Source organism: Staurois parvus, unplaced genomic scaffold (assembly GCF_062004578.1).
Source record: "Staurois parvus isolate SC_StPar_1 unplaced genomic scaffold, SC_StPar_1.0 ptg000605l, whole genome shotgun sequence".
Taxonomy (NCBI): domain Eukaryota; kingdom Metazoa; phylum Chordata; class Amphibia; order Anura; family Ranidae; genus Staurois; species Staurois parvus.
In genome coordinates, this window is record NW_028318401.1 from 259,076 (window position 1) to 277,378 (window position 18,303).

The 18,303-nt window shown below is 44.5% G+C and overlaps 1 protein-coding gene across 1 annotated transcript in view; it reads right to left on the reverse strand.

The window, feature by feature from the left end:
- The window catches only part of LOC149449729 (uncharacterized), a 108,395-nt gene that overhangs the window by 66,789 nt on the left and 23,303 nt on the right, over nt 1–18,303 (reverse strand). Inside the window, exons 6-7 of the mRNA XM_089692806.1 lie at nt 7,848–8,024; nt 981–1,154 (exon numbers count right to left, since the gene is read on the reverse strand). Of these exons, the coding sequence (XP_089548932.1) occupies nt 981–1,154; nt 7,848–8,024 (351 nt within the window). The remainder of the gene's footprint in view (nt 1–980; nt 1,155–7,847; nt 8,025–18,303) is intronic.

An 18,303-nucleotide genomic window follows, 5' to 3' on the forward strand; every position in this document is an offset into this window, starting at 1 on the left:
GTATTATACATGGAGATCATATCCCCTCTTATGTATTATACATGGTGATCTTATCCCCCCTTATGTATTATACGTGGAGATCATATCCCCCCTCATGTATTATACGTGGAGATCATATCCCCCTTATGTATTATACATGGAGATCATATCCCCGCTTATGTATTATACATGGAGATCATATCCCCCCTTATGTATTATACATGGAGATCATATCCCCCCTTATGTATTGTACATGGAGATCATATCCCCCCTTATGTATTATACATGGAGATCATATCCCCCCCCTTATGTATTATACATGGAGATCATATCCCCCTTTATGTATTATATATGGAGATTATATCCCCCCTTATGTATTATACATGGAGATCATATCCCCCCCCTTATGTATTATACATGGAGATCATATCCCCCCTTATGTATTATACATGGAGATCATATCCCCCCTTATGTATTATACATGGAGATCATATCCCCCCTTATGTATTATACATGGAGATCATATCCCCCCTTAATCTCCTTTTCTCAGCAGAGAATAAATTCAGTTCCTCTAATCTTTCCTCATAGCTGATCTCCTCCATGCCTCTTATCAGTTTGGTTGCCTTTCTCAGCACTCTCTCCAGTTCCCCAATGTTCTTTTAATCGGTGCCCAAAACTGAACTTCATATTCCAGATGAGGTGTTACTAATGATTTGTACCCGGGGGGGGGGGGGGGGGTTGGTAATATGATATCGCTCTCTGGAGTCTATACCTCTCCCAATACCCGCAGCTTGGTGGCATTGCTGCCATTATTAGGCTTTTGATCTATCAAACAGGACTATGTATGTAATAAGGCCGTACAGACAGTAATGAGGTGTAGAGGGCAATGCACCAATCAGGTTTTATGTTACATCAGTTTAGATGAGTCACACCAAAGAGAGGTGACTGCTGATTGGTTGGTCTGGGTTCCTGTAGTCTGTATATTGAGGTTTGCTACTCACCTTTACATTGTGGAGGATTATCCCACCTAATGGAGGTTCCTCTCTTCACACATTCAATGGAATATGGGTTCTGAAATCCAGCCGGACAATTTACTGTCACCACCTCCCCAATATCATAGAATGTCTTCTCTGGATCCAGTTTCACCATTGTCCAATCTGGCTTCCTACACAGAGCTGTAAAGAGATCGGAAGAATGAATTAAATCTGAGGGATTTGGGAGAGAATCTAAAAAAGATGATTTATTTTGTCCTTTAGCACTTAATGTTCACTATATTGCTAAAAGTATTGGGACTTCCCCTCCAAATCCTTGGATTCAGGTATTCCAATCCCCTCCCAATCATGTGATTCAGGTATTCCAATCCTCTCCATATCATGTGATTCAGGTGTTCCAATCCCCTCCCAATCATGTGATTCAGGTATTCCAATCCTCTCCATATCATGTGATTCAGGTGTTCCAATCCCCTCCCAATCATGTGATTCAGGTGTTCCAATCCCCTCCATGGACACAGGTGTATACAATCCATCCCCTAGACATGCAGACGGCTTCTACAAACATTGGTGAAAGAATGGGTCGCTCTCAGGAGCTCAGTGACTCCAAGCGTGGTCCCGTGATAGGTGGCCACCTGTGCAATAAGTCCACCCGTGACATTTCCTGGCTACTAAATATTCCACGCTCAACTGTTAGGCTACTTTCACACTGATCCACCACAAAAACTCAGCAAAACCGCAAAGGTGTTTTTACCGTGCTTTTGCCATGCTTTGTGAGTGTTTTTAAAGGACATGTTACTTAAAAACTGCACCAAAAACACTTCCCAAAGACGTTTTTCAGGTGCTTTTCAGGAGTTTTTCCTTGAGTTCAATGGGAAGAGGTGTTTTTTGGGCATTTTTTTTAACTCACCAAAGATGCCCAAAGATGTTGCAAGCAGTAGTTTTAACACCGCACCGCAAGAGCAACTCCTCAGTGTGAAAGCATACATAGATATACATTCACATACATAGGGAAGCATTTTTCTTGAGCTCTTCAGGCGCTTTTTTAACACAAAAACACTTAAAAAACTCCTCAGTGTGAAAGTGGTATTATAACAAAGTGGAAGCAATTGGGAACAACAGCCACTCAGCCACCAAGTGGTAGGCCACGTCACATGACAGGGCGGGGTCAGCGCATGCTGAAGCGCACAGTGCACAGAAGTCACCAATTGTCTGCAGAGTCAATAGCTAAAGACCTCCAAACTCGGTGTGGCCTTCAGATTAGCCCAACAACAGTGTGTAGAGAGCTTCAAGGAATGGGTTTCCATGGCCGAGCAGCTGCATCCAGGTCTTACATCACCAAGTGCAATGCAAAGCGTCGGATGCCGTGGTGTAAAGCATGCTGGCACTGGACTCTAGAGCAGTGGAGACGTGTTCTCTGGAGTGACCAATCCCACTTCTCTGTCTGGCAATCCGATGGACGTGTCTGGATTTGACGGTTTTCAGGAGAACAGTACTTGCCTGACTGCATTGTGCCCAGTGTAAAGTTTGGTGGAGGAGGGATTATGGTGTGGGGTTGTATTTCAGGGGTTGGGCTTGGCCCCCTAGTTCCTGTGAAGGGAACTCTTAAGGCATCAGCATACCAGGACATTATGGACAATTTCATGCTCCCAACTTTGTGGTAAGAGTTTGCAGATGGCCCCTTCCTCTTCCAACATGACTGCGCACCAGTGCACAAAGCAAGGTCCATAAAGACATGGAGGAGTGAGTTTGGGGTGGAGGAACTTGACTGTCCTGCACAGAGTCCTGGCCTCAACCCCATGAATAGCTCTACACCGAGTTCACTATGGGAATGTGTGTTTCTCCTTTACTATGAAATGTCTTATCTGGATCTATCTGCAGTATGGTCCTATCCAGTTTCCTACACAGAGTTATGTGTGTTGGAGGTGGGATCTCACGGAGGAAAGATTGGTGTGTATTCTGGAGGTGGGATCTGAATGAGGAAAGACCATTGTGTGTACTGGTGATGGGATCTCACGTAGGAAAGACCGGAGTGCATTCTGGAGGTGAGATCTGAATGAGGAAAGACCAATCTGTATTCTGGAGGTGGGATCTCACTGAGGAAAGACCAGTGTGAGTGCTGAAGGTGGGATCTCCCTGAGACCGGTGTGTATTCTGGAGGTGGGATCTGAATGAGGAAAGACCAGTGTGTATTCTGGAGGTGGGATCTCACTGAGGAAAGACCGGTGTGCATTCTGGAGGTGGGATCTGAATGAGGAAAGACCAAATGTGTATTCTGGAGGTGAGATCACACTGAGGAAAGACCGGTGTGTATTCTGGAGGTGGGATCTGAATGAGGAAAGACCAAATGTGTATTCTGGAGGTGAGATCACACTGAGGAAAGACCGGTGTGTATTCTGGAGGTGGGATCTGAATGAGGAAAGACCAAATGTGTATTCTGGAGGTGGGATCTCACTGAGGAAAGACCGGCGTGTATTCTGGAGGTGGGATCTCACTGAGGAAAGACCGGTGTGTATTCTGGAGGTGGGATCTGAATGAGGAAAGACCGGCGTGTATTCTGGAGGTGGGATCTCACTGAGGAAAGACCAATGTATATTCTGAAGGTGGGATCTCACTGAGGAAAGACCAGTGTGTGTGCTGGTGGTGGGATCTCACTGAGGAAAGACAAATGTACTGTATCTTCTGGCGGTTGGGCTAACACTGGGGAAAAACCAATGCGTGTATCATGGTCCAGATCTGAACCTAGGAACTTTGCAGTGCCTGGCTGTAGCTCTTCCCACTGTGCCACCAGATATGCTGGACAGCTTCCTGCCTGATCCCTTGGACAATCTAGTCTTGCATCTTGTGTTTGGTGAACCTTGAACTCCTTGATCTGTCTCATGAGCTTATTTATGTCAGCCATGTGTCTGCACTTTCTGTTTGCCAGACTATTGTGCTCTCTCCAGCTGGTATGTTGCTCATTGTATACCTGCTGCTGTCCTTATCTCCACTACCATTCATTATTGACCTTTAGCTTGCTCATCAACTACACTTCTGTCAGATGCCATCCAGCTATTACTTATTACTGAGCTTTGGCTTGTTCATTGACTATGCTTCTGCTTGTTCCTTATCTACTTCATCTGTGACCTTACCCCCACTTTCTATTTCCCTGCTGGACAATCCATGGAGCTGCAACCAGCAAAACCCATCTCCACCATCAGAAGCTCTGGTGAAGACTGGCTAGTGATTAGACATTGTTCCTCAGGTGAGGAACAATGTCTAATCTTCTACTTGGGGGATCTGCATGTACAGTATATTTTGCCAGATTATTATTCATAAACTTTGCTACTGCTACGGCCACTTGAAACTGTTCCTGACCTCACACCTTGACAGTGTGTGCTGGAGGTGGGCTGTCACTGGAGAAGACCAATGTGTGTACTGGAGGTGGGCTTTCACTGGGGAAAGACCAGTACACGGTATGTGCTGGGGGTTGGGTTGTGTTTGCAAAGGTCGGAATCTGAATCTGGGAACTTGCAGTGTCTGGCTGTAGCTCTTTTCACTGTACCAACAGAGATGCTGGACAGCGCCCTGCCTGATTCCTTGAGCAATCTAGCCTTGTATCTTGTTTCTGGTGAACCTTGAACTCCTTGATCCGCTCATGAACTTCTTTATGTAAGCCATGTGTCTGCACTTTCTGTTTGCCCGATTATTGTGCTCTCTCCAGCTGGTATGTTGCTCATTGCATACTTGATGTTGTCCTTATCACGCTACCAATCATTATCGACCTTTAGATTGTTCATCAACCATGCTTCTGTCAGATGCTATCCAGCTATTACTCATTACTGAGCTTTGGCTTGTTCATTGAGGTGGGATCTCTCCAGAGAAATATCAATGTGTGTGGTGGAGGTGGGATCTTACTTGGGAAATACCAATATGTGTGCTGGAGGTGGGATCTCACCGGTGAAATATCAATGTGTGTGGTGGAGGTGGGATCTCACCGGTGAAATATCAATGTGTGGGCTGGAAGTGGAATCTCTCCGGTGAAATATCAATGTGTGTGATGAGGAGTGGGATCTCTCCGGGGAACTATCAATGTGTGTGCTGGAGGTGGGATCTCTCCGGGGAAATATCAATGTGTATGCTGGAGGTGGGATCTCTCCCATGAAACATCAATGTGTGTGGTGGAGGTGGGATCTCTCCGGGGAAATATCAATGTGTGTGGTGGAGGTGGGAACTCACTTGGGAAATATCAATGTGTGTGGTAGAGGTGGGATCTCATCGGTGAAATATCAATGTGTGGGCTGGAAGTGGGATCTCACCGGTGAAATATCAATGTGTGGGCTGGAAGTGGAATCTCTCCGGTGAAATATCAATGTGTGTGATGAGGGGTGGGATCTCTCCGGGGAACTATCAATGTGTGTGGTGGAGGTGGGAACTCACTTGGGAAATATCAATGTGTGTGGTAGAGGTGGGATCTCACCGGTAAAATATCAATGTGTGGGCTGGAAGTGGGATCTCACCGGTGAAATATCAATGTGTGGGCTGGAAGTGGAATCTCACCGGGGAAATATCTGTGTGTGTGGTGGGGGTGGGATCTCACGGGTGAAATATCAATGTGTGTGGTGGGGGTGGGGTCTCACTGAGGAAATATCAATGTTTGTGATGGAGGTGGGATCTCACCGGTGAAATATCAATGTCTGTGGTGGAGGTGGTATCTCACCGGGGAAATATCAATGTGTTTGGTGGAGGTGGGGTCTCACTGAGGAAATATCAATGTGTGTGGTGGAGGTGGGATCTCTCCGTTGAAATATTAATGTGTGTGGTGGAGGTGGGAACTCACTTGGGAAATATCAATGTGTGTGGTGGAGGTGGGATCTCACCGGTGAAATATCAATGTGTGTGGTGGAGGTGGGATCTCACCGGTGAAATATCAATGTGTGTGGTGGAGGTGGGATCTCACCGGTGAAATATCAATGTGTGTGGTGGAGGTGGGATCTCACCGGTGAAATATCAATGTGTGTGGTGGAGGTGGGATCTCACCGGTGAAATATCAATGTGTGTGGTGTAGGTGGGATTTTAATGGGGAAAGACCAATGTGTGTGCTGGCGGGAGTCATTGAAGAAAGACTAATATGTATGCTGGTGGTGGGATTTCACTGGGGAAAGTTTGACCGGTGTGCACTAGGTGGGATCTCACTGGGGATGTATCCTCTCAGGTGTCATAGAAGATCCTTGAGTTATAGTTTTACTTCCATTGAAAAATAATGCAGACTGAGCGTTCCTTCTTATTTTTTCCAGTTTTCTTTGTCACAAATTAAATTCAAACCAAGCTCTCTGTATGTTCAGTAGTTATCCTTGGGTGTGATACAAAAAACAGTGATGATGATCATAGAGGGTTTTATTCGGCAGCTATTTTGTGAATCATGCTGAAGACCTGGTAAACCCAAACCTTGCTGAGAACCCCAATGGAGTCCATGGAGGGAAAACCCTGCTACTAAACCCTGCTACTAAACCCTGCCACTAAACCCTGCCACTAAACCCTGCCACTAAACCCTGCCACTAAACCCTGCCACTAAACCCTGCCACTAAACCCTGCCACTAAACCCTGCCACTAAATCCTGCCACTAAACCCTGCCACTAAACCCTGCCACTAAACCCTGCCACTAAACCCTGCCACTAAACCCTGCCACTAAACCCTGCTACTAAACCCCGCTACTAAACCCCGCTACTAAACCCCGCTACTAAATCCCGCTACTAAACCCTGCTACTAAACCCTGCTACTAAACCCTGCTACTAAACCCTGCTACTAAACCCTGCTACTAAACCCTGCTACTAAATCCTGCCACTAAACCCTGCTACTAAACCCCGCTACTAAATCCTGGCAATCTGTAGGACTAATCAGTAAGCAATTGGTGAACACCAGGCATGGGAGGTCAGGCACTGCCACGGGGGGTACGTACAAAATCCAGGGTTTATTTTTAGTAATCACACAGTAGAGAGTAGACATCCGCAGAACAAAAAAAACTACTTTGATTCAGATTGATTGTAAACTTACTAATTTAGTTACATCACATTCATAATTAAATGTATTTAATTTATTCTCCCTTATTCTCTTTTGAACTGATTTGAATTATTCCAATGGGATTTAAGAATTCAAATCAAATGCAAATTGAAAATATTGAATTAATTTGAAGTCATTGTGAAAAATGATTGGCTATATAAATATAAATATATATAAATTTATTTAAATTCCTTTCTATTTGAAATTTGAATTACGAAAATTCGGAGGAAGGCTATATTCTATTCTATTAAATTTTTCCCCCTATTTTATTATTTAAAATTTTTTCTCTTTTATTTTCTATTCTATACATTTATTTTCTATTCTATTTTTTCAATTTTACTCTATTCTTTTTTATTCTATTCTATTTTATTCTTTTCTATTGTTTTTCCAGTTTCGTAAGAGAGCTTTATTCAGTTTTATAATATTCAAGATGTAAATTTCAAAAGACGGCTATATTATTTCTATTTTATTTTATTCTATTATATTCATTTGTATTTTTTATAATCTTTATTTTCTATTTTATTCTACTCTATTCCTTTATTTTTCTATTCTACGATTTTATTTTCTATTTTTTGTATTCTGTTTTATTCTATTCTATTCATTTAAAAATTGAATTTCAGAAGATGGTTATATTCTATTGTGTTCTATTCTATCCTATTCTATTCCTTTGTTTCTATTTTATTCTTTTGTTTTCTATTCTTTTCTATTCTAATTTTGTTTTCAAAATTAGAATTTTGGATAGATGGCTGTATTCTCTTTCATTCTATTCTATTCCATTATTTTATTTTCTATTCTATTCTCTGGGTTCCTGTAATCTGTATTTTTAGGTTTACTACTCACGTGCACATTCTGGAGGATTATTCCAATCAATGTTGAAACCACGATCCAAACATTTTATAGAGGAGTAGGTAGGGTGAAATCCAACCGGACAATTTACTGTCACTGTATCCCCAATATCATAAAATGTCTTCTCTGGATCCATCTTCACCATTGTCCAATCCGGCTTCCTACACAGAGCTGTAAAGAGATTAGAGGAATCAAAATGTAAATATCTGTAGGGTGATCAGTAGGGATGAATGACCTGACAATGTATGTATCTGTAGGGTGATCATTAGGGATGAATGACCTGACAATGTATGTATCTGTATGGTGATCAGTAGGGATGAATGACCTGACAATGTATGTATCTGTAGGGTGATCAGTAGGGATGAATGACCTGACAATGTATGTATCTGTAGGGTGATCAGTAGGGATGAATGACCTGACAATGTATGTATCTGTAGGAGGATCAGTAGGGATGAATGACCTGACAATGTATGTATCTGTAGGAGGATCAGTAGGGATGAATGACCCGACAATGTATGTAACTGTAGGGTGATCAGTAGGGATGAATGACCTGACAATGTATGTATCTGTAGGAGGATCAGTAGGGATGAATGACCTGACAATGTATGTATCTGTAGGAGGATCAGTAGGGATGAATGACCCGACAATGTATGTAACTGTAGGGTGATCAGTAGGGATGAATGACCTGACAATGTATGTATCTGTAGGAGGATCAGTAGGGATGAATGACCCGACAATGTACGTATCTGTAGGGTGATCAGTAGGGATGAATGACCTGACAATGTATGTATCTGTAGGGTGATCAGTAGGGATGAATGACCCGACAATGTATGTATCTGTAGAGGGATCAGTAGGGATGAATGACCCGACAATGTATGTATCTGTAGGATGATCAGTAGGGATGAATGACCTGACAATGTATGTATCTGTAGGAGGATCAGTAGGGATGAATGACCTGACAATGTACATATCTGTAGGGTGATCAGTAGGGATGAATGACCTGACAATGTATGTATCTGTAGAGTGATCAGTAGGGATGAATGACCTGACAATGTACATATCTGTAGGGTGATCAGTAGGGATGAATGACCTGACAATGTATGTATCTGTAGGGTGATCAGTAGGGATGAATGACCTGACAATGTACGTATCTGTAGGATGATCAGTAGGGATGAATGACCCGACAATGTATGTATCTGTAGAGTGATCAGTAGGGATGAATGACCTGACAATGTACATATCTGTAGGGTGATCAGTAGGGATGAATGACCTGACAATGTATGTATCTGTAGGGTGATCAGTAGGGATGAATGACCTGACAATGGATGTATCTGTAGGGTGATCAGTAGGGATGAATGACCTGACAATGTATGTATCTGTAGGGTGATCAGTAGGGATGAATGACCTGACAATGTATGTATCTGTAGGAGGATCAGTAGGGATGAATGACCTGACAATGTATGTATCTGTAGGGTGATCAGTAGGGATGAATGACCTGACAATGTACGTATCTGTAGGAGGATCAGTAGGGATAAATGACCTGACAATGTACGTATCTGTAGGGTGATCAGTAGGGATGAATGACCTGACAATGTACGTATCTGTAGGGTGATCAGTAGGGATGAATGACCCGACAATGGATGTATCTGTAGGGTGGTCAGTAGGGATGAATGACCTTGAAAGGCACTGTGTTAGTCTTCCTTTCTTTGTGAAATGTCCCCAATGTTGTCATGTTACAATGTATCCCCCCCCCATGTTGTCATGTTACAATGTATTCCGCCCCCCATGTTGTCATGTTACAATGTATCCCCCCCCATGTTGTCTATTTAAAATGTATTCCACCCCCCATGTTGTCATGTTACAATGTATCCCCCCCCCCATGTTGTCATGTTACAATGTATTCCCCCCCCCATGTTGTCATGTTACAATGTATCCCCCCCCCCATGTTGTCATGTTACAATGTATTCCCCCCCATGTTGTCATGTTACAATGTATTTATCAGGATTGGATGTGACGGACTGACACAAAGTAGCACATATTTGTGAAATGGAAGGAAAATGAGAAATGGTTTCCAAAATATTTTAAAAATAAATCTGTGAGAAGTGTGGTGGCATTTGTATTCGGCCCCCCCGGAGTCAATTCTTTGTAGGACCCCCTTTGGCTGCAATTCCAGCTGCAAGTCTTTCAGGGGATGTCTCTTTGTACATCTAGAGAGGGACATTTCTGCCCAATCTTCTTTGCAGAATCCCTCAAGCTCTGTCAGATTGGATGGAGAGCGTCTGGGAACAGCAATTTTCAGGTCTGGCCACAGATTCTTCATTGGATTTGGGTCTGGACTGTGACTGGGCCATTCTAACACATGAATATGATTTGATCAGAACCATTCCATTGTAGCTCTGGCTGGATGTTTCTGGTCATTGTCCTGCTTGAAGGATTGAACAGTGCTCCATGAGATGTAATAATATTTTATAACCTACCCCTGTTTTAAACTTCTCCACAATTTTATCCCTGACCTGACTGGTGTGTTCCTTGGCCTTCATGATGCTGTTTGTTCACTAATGTTCTTTAACCGCTTTCCCGCTGCCTTATAGCAGAAATACTTCTACAGAGTGGCAAGGATGCGCACAATCACGTATATATATATATATGATTTTGCATTTCCAGGTAGGGGGTGCACCCTACCGATGGTGCCATTGGCGGCCTCGGTTGTCAATCACCTGGTCCCGGCAGGTGATTCCCCGCCGGCACGCGGTAATCATAGTGCATCACAGACAGGGGAGAGTTCTGTATGTAAACAACACAGATCTCTCCTCTGTCAGCTCCTGCACACTGCTTTGTATGGCTCTGCACAGCAGTGTGATTACAATGTAAAGCACACCCCACACACCCCCTAGTAAAACACACCCAGCACACAGTTAACCCTTTGATTGCCCCTCATGTTAACCCTTCCTGCCCAGTGTCAGTACAGTGTCAGTACAGTGTCAGTGCCTTTTATTAGCACTGATAACTGTATTGGTGTCACTGGGGATGTCAGTGGCAGTTAGTTCCCCCCCAGTGTCAGAATGCCAGCCATAGTCCTTCTATAAGTCGCTGATCGCCGCCATTACTAGTATAACATTTTTTTTTTAATTCCAGTATCTATAGCGCCATTTGTAAATGCTATAACGTTCAAATAGACCAATTAATTTACAAATATTGGGATTTTTTTTAGTAAAGACATGGATCAGAATACATTTTGGACTAAATTTATGATGAAATTTGAATTTTTCAATTTTTTTTTACTGGCAAAAGGTCAAAAATATATACAGTTGCAAGAAAAAGTATGTGAACCCCTTGGGATTACGTGGAGTTTTGCATGAATTGGGCATAAAATGTGCTCTGAACGTCATCTAAGTCACAACAATAGAAGAACACAGTCTGCTGAACATAATACTACACAAACATTAGATGTTGCCATGGTTTAATTGCACATAACATGTAAACATTCACAGTGCAGGGAGGAAAAAGTATGTGAACCTTTGGACTTAATAACTGGTTGACCCTCCTTTGGCAGCAATAACTTCAACCAAACGTTTCCTGTAGTTGCAGATCAGACCTGCACAACGATCTGGAGTCATTTTGGACCACTCCTCTTCACAAAACTGTTTCAGTGTAGCAATATTCTTGGGATGTCTGGTGTGAATCGCTCTCTTAATGTCATGCCACAGCATTTCAATCGGGTTGAGGTCAGGACTCTGACTGGGCCACTCCAGAAGGCGTATTCTGTGCTGTTGCAGCCATTGTTTTGTTGAATTACTTGTATGCTTTGGGTCATTGTCCTGTTGCATCACCCATCCTCTGCGGAGCTTCAGTTGGCGGACAGATGGTCATACGTTTTCCTACAAAATGTCTTGATAAACTCTGGAATTCATTTTCCCATCAATGACAACAATCCGTCCAGGCCCTGAGGCAGCAAAGCAGCCCCAAACCATGATGCTCCCTCCGCCATGTTTTACAGTGGAGATGAGGTTTTGATGTTGGTGTGCTGTGCCTTTTTTTCTCCACACATAGTGTTGTGTGTTCTTCCCAAACAACTCAATCTTGGTTTCATCTGTCCACAGTATATTTTGCCAGTAGTGCTGTGGAACATCCAGGTGCTCTTTTGCAAACTTCAAACGTGCTGCAATATTCTTTTTGGACAGCAATGGCTTCCTCCGTGGTGTCCTCCCATGAACTCCATTCTTGTTTAATGTTTTCCTTATTGTAGATGTGTCAACAAAAATGTTAGCATGTGCCAGAGATTTCTGTAGGTCTTTAGCTGACACTCTGGGATTCTTCTTTACCTCATGCAGCATTCTGCGCTGTGCTCTTGCAGTCATTTTTACAGGACGACCGCGCCTAGGGAGAGTAGCAACAGTGCTAAACTTTCTACATTTGTAGACAGTCTGTCTTACCGTGGACACATGAACATCAAGGCGTTTGGAGATACTTTTGTAACCCTTTCTAGCTTCATGCAAGTCAACAATTCTTGATCGTAGGTCTTCTGAGAGCTCTTTTCTGCGAGGCATGGTTCACATCAGACAGTGCTTCTTGAAACCAGTAAACCCAAAACAGGTGAGTGTTTTTTAAGGGCAGGACAGCTGTCAGCAACACATCCAATATCATCACACTGATTGGAGTCAAGGTTGGCTCACTCCTGGCTCCAATTAGCTCTGGGAGAAGTCATTAAGCTAGGGCCTCACATACTTTTTCCTCCCTGCACTGTGAATGTTTACATGTTATGTGAAATTAAACCATGGCAACATCTAATGTTTGTGTAGTATTATGTTCAGCAGACTGTGTTCTTCTATTGTTGTGACTTAGAAGACGTTCAGAGCACATTTTATGCCCAATTCATGCAAAACTCCACGTAATCCCAAGGGGTTCACATACTTTTTCTTACAACTGTATTTTTGTTCACAAAATTGGTGTTTTTTTTCTATAGCACAAAAATAAAAAAATGCAGAGGTGATCAAATACCACTGAAAGAAAGCTCTGTTTGTGGGGAAAAAAGGACATAAATTTCATTTGGGTACAGCAGTGCATGACCGCGCAAATGTCAGTTAAAGTAACGCAGCGCCATATCCCAAAAAATGGCCGGGTCGGGGGGAGGTGAATCCTCTGGAGGGCGAGTGGTTAACGAACCTCTGAGGGCTTCACAGAACAGCTGTATTTATACTGAGATCACATGACACACAGGGGAACTCTATTTACTCATTAGGTGACTTCTGAAGGCAATTGGTTCCACTAGATTTTAGTTAGGGGTATCAGTGTAAAGGGGGCTGAATACAAATGCCGCCACACTTTTCAGATATTTATTTGTAAAAAATGTTGGAAACCATTTCTCATTTTCCTTCCACTTCACAATTATGTGTTACTTTGTGTCGGTCTATCACATCCAATCCCAATAAATACATTGACAGTTTTCGTTGTAAAATGACAAAATGTGCACAATTTCAAGGGGGAAGAACACTTTTTCAAGGCACTGTATGTATGCTGGCGGTGGGATCTCACTGGGAAGAGACTGTCCGGTGTGCACTAGGTGGGATCTCACTAGGAATAGACTGACCGGTGTGCACTATGTGGGAGCCCACTGGGAATAGACTGAGCGGTGTGCACTAGGTGGGATCTCACTGGGAATAGACTGACCGGTGTGCACTATGTGGGAGCCCACTGGGAATAGACTGAGCGGTGTGCACTATGTGGGAGCCCACTGGGAATAGACTGAGCGGTGTGCACTAGGTGGGATCTCACTGGGAACAGATTGACCGGTATGCACTAGGTGGGATCTCACTGGGAATAGACTGTCCGGTGTGCACTAGGTGGGATCTCACTGGGAATACACTGTCTGGTGTGCACTAGGTGGGATCTCACTGGGAACAGACTGACCGGTATGCACTAGGTGGGATCTCACTGGGAACAGATTGATCGGTATGCACTAGGTGGGATCTCACTGGGAACAGATTGATCGGTGTGCACTAGGTGGGATCTCACTGGGAAGAGACTGACCGGTGTGCACCAGGTGGGATCTCACTGGGAATAGACTGACCAGTGTGCACTAGGTGGGATCTCACTGGGAATAGACTTTCCGGTGTGCACTCGGTGGGATCTCACTAGAAATAGACTGTCCGGTGTGCACCAGGTGGGATCTCACTGGGAATAGACTGACCGGTGTGCACTAGGTGGGATCGCACTGGAAATAGGCTGACCATTGTGCACTAGGTGGGATCTCACTAGGAATAGACTTTCCGGTGTGCACTAGGTGAGATCTCACTGGGAATAGACTGTCCGGTGTGCACTCAGTGTGATCTCACTGGGAATAGACTGAGCATTGTGCACTCAGTGGGATCTCACTGGGAATAGACTTTCCGGTGTGCACTAGGTGGGATCTCACTAGGAATAGACTGATCAGTGTGCACTAGGTGGGATCTCACTGGGAATAGACTGACCGGTGTGCACTAGGTGGGATCGCACTGGAAATAGACTGACCAGTGTGCACTAGGTGGGATCTCACTAGGAATAGACTTTCCGGTGTGCACTAGGTGAGATCTCACTGGGAATAGACTGTCCGGTGTGCACTCAGTGAATCTCACTGGGAATAGACTGAGCATTGTGCACTCAGTGGGATCTCACTGGGAATAGACTTTCCGGTGTGCACTAGGTGGGATCTCACTAGGAATAGACTGACCAGTGTGCACTAGGTGGGATCTCACTGGGAACAGATTGACCGGTATGCACTAGGTGGGATCTCACTGGGAATAGACTGTCCGGTGTGCACTAGGTGGGATCTCACTGGGAATACACTGTCTGGTGTGCACTAGGTGGGATCTCACTGGGAACAGACTGACCGGTATGCACTAGGTGGGATCTCACTGGGAACAGATTGATCGGTATGCACTAGGTGGGATCTCACTGGGAACAGATTGATCGGTATGCACTAGGTGGGATCTCACTGGGAAGAGACTGACCGGTGTGCACCAGGTGGGATCTCACTGGGAATAGACTGACCAGTGTGCACTAGGTGGGATCTCACTGGGAATAGACTTTCCGGTGTGCACTCGGTGGGATCTCACTAGAAATAGACTGTCCGGTGTGCACTAGGTGGGATCGCACTGGAAATAGGCTGACCATTGTGCACTAGGTGGGATCTCACTAGGAATAGACTTTCCGGTGTGCACTAGGTGAGATCTCACTGGGAATAGACTGTCCGGTGTGCACTCAGTGTGATCTCACTGGGAATAGACTGAGCATTGTGCACTCAGTGGGATCTCACTGGGAATAGACTTTCCGGTGTGCACTAGGTGGGATCTCACTAGGAATAGACTGATCAGTGTGCACTAGGTGGGATCTCACTGGGAATAGACTGACCGGTGTGCACTAGGTGGGATCGCACTGGAAATAGACTGACCAGTGTGCACTAGGTGGGATCTCACTAGGAATAGACTTTCCGGTGTGCACTAGGTGAGATCTCACTGGGAATAGACTGTCCGGTGTGCACTCAGTGAATCTCACTGGGAATAGACTGAGCATTGTGCACTCAGTGGGATCTCACTGGGAATAGACTTTCCGGTGTGCACTAGGTGGGATCTCACTAGGAATAGACTGACCAGTGTGCACTAGGTGGGATCTCACTAGGAATAGACTGTCCGGTGTGCATTAGGTGGGATCTCACTGGGAATAGACTGTCCGGTGTGCACTAGGTGGGAGCCCACTGGGAATAGACTGTCCGGTGTGCACTAGGTGGGAGCCCACTGGGAATAGACTGACCGTTGTGTACCAGTTGGAATCTCACTAGGAATAGACTGTCCGGTGTGCACTAGGTGGGATCTCACTGGGAACAGACTGAGCATTGTGCACTAGGTGGGATCTCACTAGGAACAGACTGTCCGGTGTGCACCAGGTGGGATCTCACTGGGAATAGACTGTCCTGTGTGCACTAGGTAGGATCTCACTAGGAATAGACTGTCCGGTGTGCACCAGGTGGGATTTCACTGGGAATAGACTGACCAGTGTGCACTAGGTGGGATCGCACTGGGAATAGATTGACCGGTGTGCACTAGGTGGGATCTCACTGGGAATAAACTGACTGGTGTGCACTCGGTGGGATCTCACTGCGAATAGACTGACCGGTGTGCACTAGGTGGGATCTCACTGGGAATAGACTGTAAGGTGTGCACTAGGTGGGAGCCCACTGGGAATAGACTGACCATTGTGTACCAGGCTGAATCTCAGTAGGAATAGACTGACCGTTGTGCACCAGGTGGGATCTCACTGGGAATAGACTGTCCGGAGTGCACTAGGTGGGATCTCACTGGGAAAAGACTGAGCATTGTGCACTCGGTGGGATCTCACTACGAATGTATCCTGTCAGGTGTCATAGAAGATCTTTGAATTATGATTTGACTTTCATTGAAGATGATACAGACTGAGCGTTTCCCCTTCCTTTCTTACGTTTCTTTGTCACAATTTAACTTAACCAAGCTCTTTGTATTTTCAGACAAGTTATTCTTGGGTGTGATATGAAGAATATGAAGAGTAGTGAAGATTGAAGAGGCCTGGGTGTGATTTGAAAGCTATTTTGCTAACATGCTTGTCACGGTATAGGGGCCCGGCCAATTTTCAATTCCTGCTTACTGATCCAGAGTGTCACGATATGAGTTCTCTACCAGCCCAGTTATTAATCCCCAGGTATTAATTCCTTGTGCCTAACCCCTCCTGGCCACAGGAAAAGCCTCCTCCAATTAGAATTCACTCCTGTGTGCCAAAGGCCCCTAGCTGTAATTAAGGCTCCCCCTCCACAAAAGGTCCCAAATTTAATTAGTGTATACATCCCTAATTAGTTCCTTACTTTTGTATTAATGTATTTCCCCCACTGTTACACTGTTTACAGTTGCAAATCCAATTATCCTGTTTCAGTGTCCAGTCTGTCCAACCAGTCTTTTCTGTTTACAGCTACAAATTAAATTACTGTAGTTCAATTCCTGTCCATTCTCTTCATTGTCACCTGCTAATGATCCCCCCATCCTGCTCAGGGGGTTTAAGAGGTCAGTACTGGTCTCTCTTGGGGAGCCATTCTGCTGGGCAACCACTGAGGGGTCCAGCTGGACTTTAGTGACCCCCCCGGCTCTGCCTGAGCCCCATTGGAAGAAGGGGGACGCCAGAAGCTACATCAGCCCTGCCTGAAACGCTATCAGCTTTGACAGAGACTATCACATCAGCTCTGCCTGAGACCACCGCATCAGCTTTGTCTGATTGTATGCTCCCCCTGTGCTATCTGACTGTTTATGAACTGCCTCTTGGATTACAAATTGCTGTAGAGACATCAACTTTGCCCACCGGGGCTGGATTACAAGTATTTTGGACTCTTTCTCCCTTCACTACACCCCATTGAGTGACTGTTGTCTGTTTTAATAAAGCTTTAAGTGTTTGTCGTCTGCCTTGTGTGTTCTTTCCTGCTTACCCTCCGTCACAATGCTGAAAACCTGGTAAACCCAAACTTTGCTGAGAACCCCAATGGAGTCCATGGAGGGAAAACCCTGCTACTAAATTCTGGCAATTTGTAGGACTAATCAGTAAGCAATTGGTGAACAACAGGCATGGGAGGTCAGGCACTGCCATGGGGGCAAGTATGAAAGCCAAATTTTGTTTTTAGAACCCATACAGTAGGGCCGGGGTCCTTCTCAGGTGGCTTTGAGGACAACATTGAATATATACAAATCCTTTATCCACTTGCCCTCCTGAGGATTCCCCCCTTTCGTAACCAGGCCATTTTTTTTCTTTACGGCGTTGCATTACTTTAACTGACAATTGCGCGGTCATGCAGTGCTGGACCCAAATTAAATTTGCGTCATTTTTTTCTCATGAATTGAGCTTTATTTCGGTGGTATTTGATCGCCTGTTCGGTTTTTATTTTTTGTGCTATAAGCAAAAAAAGACCGACAATTTTGAGAAAATTTTTTTTTTGACTTTTTGCTATTAAACATATCCAGTAAAAAAAATATAAAAATCAAATTTCCTGATAAATTCCGGCCATAATGTATTCTGCTCTGTGTCTTTGCTAAAAAAAAAAATCCCAATATGTGTAAATTAATTGGTTTACGTAAAAGTGACAGCGTTTACAAATGGAGGTGTAGATAATGGGATATTTTTTCCTACTAATAATGGTGGCAAACAGCGACTTTTAGCGGGACTGAGGGACTGCAGAGGACATTCTGACATAGGGGAGGGACTAAGTTGGTGTCACGGACACCCCAGTGACACCAATACAGTGAGAAGTGCTAAAAAAAAGCACTGACACTGTAGTAATGATGGCACTGGGCAGGAAGGGGTTAATGTGAGGGGCAATCATAGGATTAACTGTGTAATGGAAGAGTTTTACTAGGTATGGGGAGGTCTTCACTGTAAACACACAGATCAGGATGGCTGCACAACC